General features: G+C 31.4%; 1 protein-coding gene across 1 annotated transcript; it reads right to left on the reverse strand.

Moving 5' to 3' along the window:
* Positions 1 to 602: 602 nt before the first annotated feature.
* Positions 603 to 1,177, reverse strand: LOC109221168 (serine carboxypeptidase-like 16; the record flags this gene model as incomplete). Its single annotated transcript, XM_019385631.1, has 3 exons — positions 1,100 to 1,177; positions 857 to 979; positions 603 to 708 (listed from the first exon to the last, which is right to left on the reverse strand). Coding segments are annotated over exons 1-3 (301 nt in total), but the record flags the coding sequence as incomplete, so codon positions are not given.
* Between the last annotated feature and the right edge of the window lie 858 nt (positions 1,178 to 2,035).

A 2,035-nucleotide genomic window follows, 5' to 3' on the forward strand; every position in this document is an offset into this window, starting at 1 on the left:
CAGATTTTAAAATATAATATTTGGATTAGAGACCAAAGTTGGTCGCTTCTTAATGATTAATAATAAATAAATAAAAAAAGTATTTTATATTTAGAGACCAACTTTGGTCGCCAAATTTATATTATTAAATTAATAAAGCGACCAAAGTTGGTCTCTATAGTCAATATCCGGAATATTTGGTCCATTTAGCTTAGAGACCAAAGTTGGTCGCTAATTAGCGACCAACTTTGGTCCCTAAATAAAAGAGACCATCAATATAGCTACCAGGTCCGTTTGGTCGCTTTTTGGTCGCTTTTTAGCCAATAAGCGACCAACTCTGGTCGCTTTTTGCGGTCGCTTTTAGGCGGATTTCTAGTAGTGAATCAATCGGGCCAATACCCAATCCAAACAACTAACAAAATCGAAAAATCCAATTTCTGAAATTGAATCGAATGACCTTTAATGGTGACTCCAAAAGTAATAATTCTCTTAGATTTACGGGGAATGTAAGGGAACTACATAGTAATGTTCAGAACAAGGATATAGGTTAAACTGTACACTGACCAAATAAAAAATATTTACACTGTCAGTGCATAAACCTAAATTTGTGTTTAATTTCTTACCATCTGATATCACTTGGGTAACTATAGGAAGAGTAATTCCACTATATGAGTCTCCACCAACATAAAAAGGATTATTGAGATATTCCGGGTGCTCAGTTATTAGCCACTGTAAAATACCATAGAAAATTAGTAAATTACAAAACCATATAAGTTCAAACTTTCCATGTCAAAATAAGTACATATGAATATAAATAAATTGAAATTCATTAATGAACTAGCACTAATTAAGGCTTCAAAATGAAGTCTAAACTTACCTTACGAAGAAATTGATAAGCGTGATCACCTGCTTGTAAATTATTTGAATGATTTGACTTTGCTGTAGTTGCATACGAGAATTCAGTCCCTACTGGGAAATCTACAAATATAATGTTTGCCACCTAAAATTTCATGTATTAGCACATATATGAAGTCAATTGTATATCTTTCAGAAAGTTAGTGATAGATACGTTGATGAAAATAGTATACCACAAATTAAAGCATATTATTTTGTCTCTCACCTTAGTGTATGCATATGGATTGGAAGACAATGTTGGCAAGCTACCATTACACTCTCTATCATCAAACATCATAGGTCCTGTTGATTTTTATTTAAGTGATGATTTTATCATATATTAGTAACTAAAAAACCGGAAAATAATAATTAATTTCATTCAAAACCAATTACATTAAAAGGGGTTGCAAAAGAAAACAAGCTTAAAAATGTGAAAAAGAATACATTTCCTTCTATCCGAAATTATATCCCGTGGTTTAGTTCATGATATATTTTTAATTCAAATGTGGAACAATTATTTGATCATTGGCATTGGCTAAAATATAATTATCAGAAAGCAACATTCATAAAGTGCAAAACTACATAAATAATCAAAATTCTAACTGAGAATTATACATCAGCAAAATTAGTCAAAGTCATGTAAATGTTATGCAGGACGGTAATTTGAGCCCAAATTCATTTGACCCGCCCAACCCATCCAAGGTTGGGCTGGTCATTGACCCGCCAATTTCTTGAACTCAGTCCATCTTGACCCAACCCATTTCAATCCATCAAAAGTTGGGCCGATTTTTAGTCCATATTGATCCATGAGTAACTTTGCTAAAATATCTCGAAAATAATTTTTTTTTTAATGATATGTTATATATGACCATAACAAAAGAAAAAAAAGTCTTATTTGATAATTAAATAATTCATAAAAAAATAATACGCATTCGTTAAAGCTTGGTAAGAGTTGAACGGGTTAGACTATGACCCAAATTTAGCCCAAACCCAAGTTACTATTGGGCGGGTCAATGACCTGCCTATTTATTGACTAGCCTATTTTTATGGAATAGTTACCTTCTATAGCAAAGGTTGATACCTTATTTATTTTAAATAAATACCCTTTTAAAAAATTATATTCCATAGATACCTTTTGATTTTTTATAGCCAAATATCTATT

The sequence above is a fragment of the Nicotiana attenuata genome, unplaced genomic scaffold, assembly GCF_001879085.1.
Source record: "Nicotiana attenuata strain UT unplaced genomic scaffold, NIATTr2, whole genome shotgun sequence".
NCBI classification, from domain to species: Eukaryota; Viridiplantae; Streptophyta; class Magnoliopsida; order Solanales; family Solanaceae; genus Nicotiana; species Nicotiana attenuata.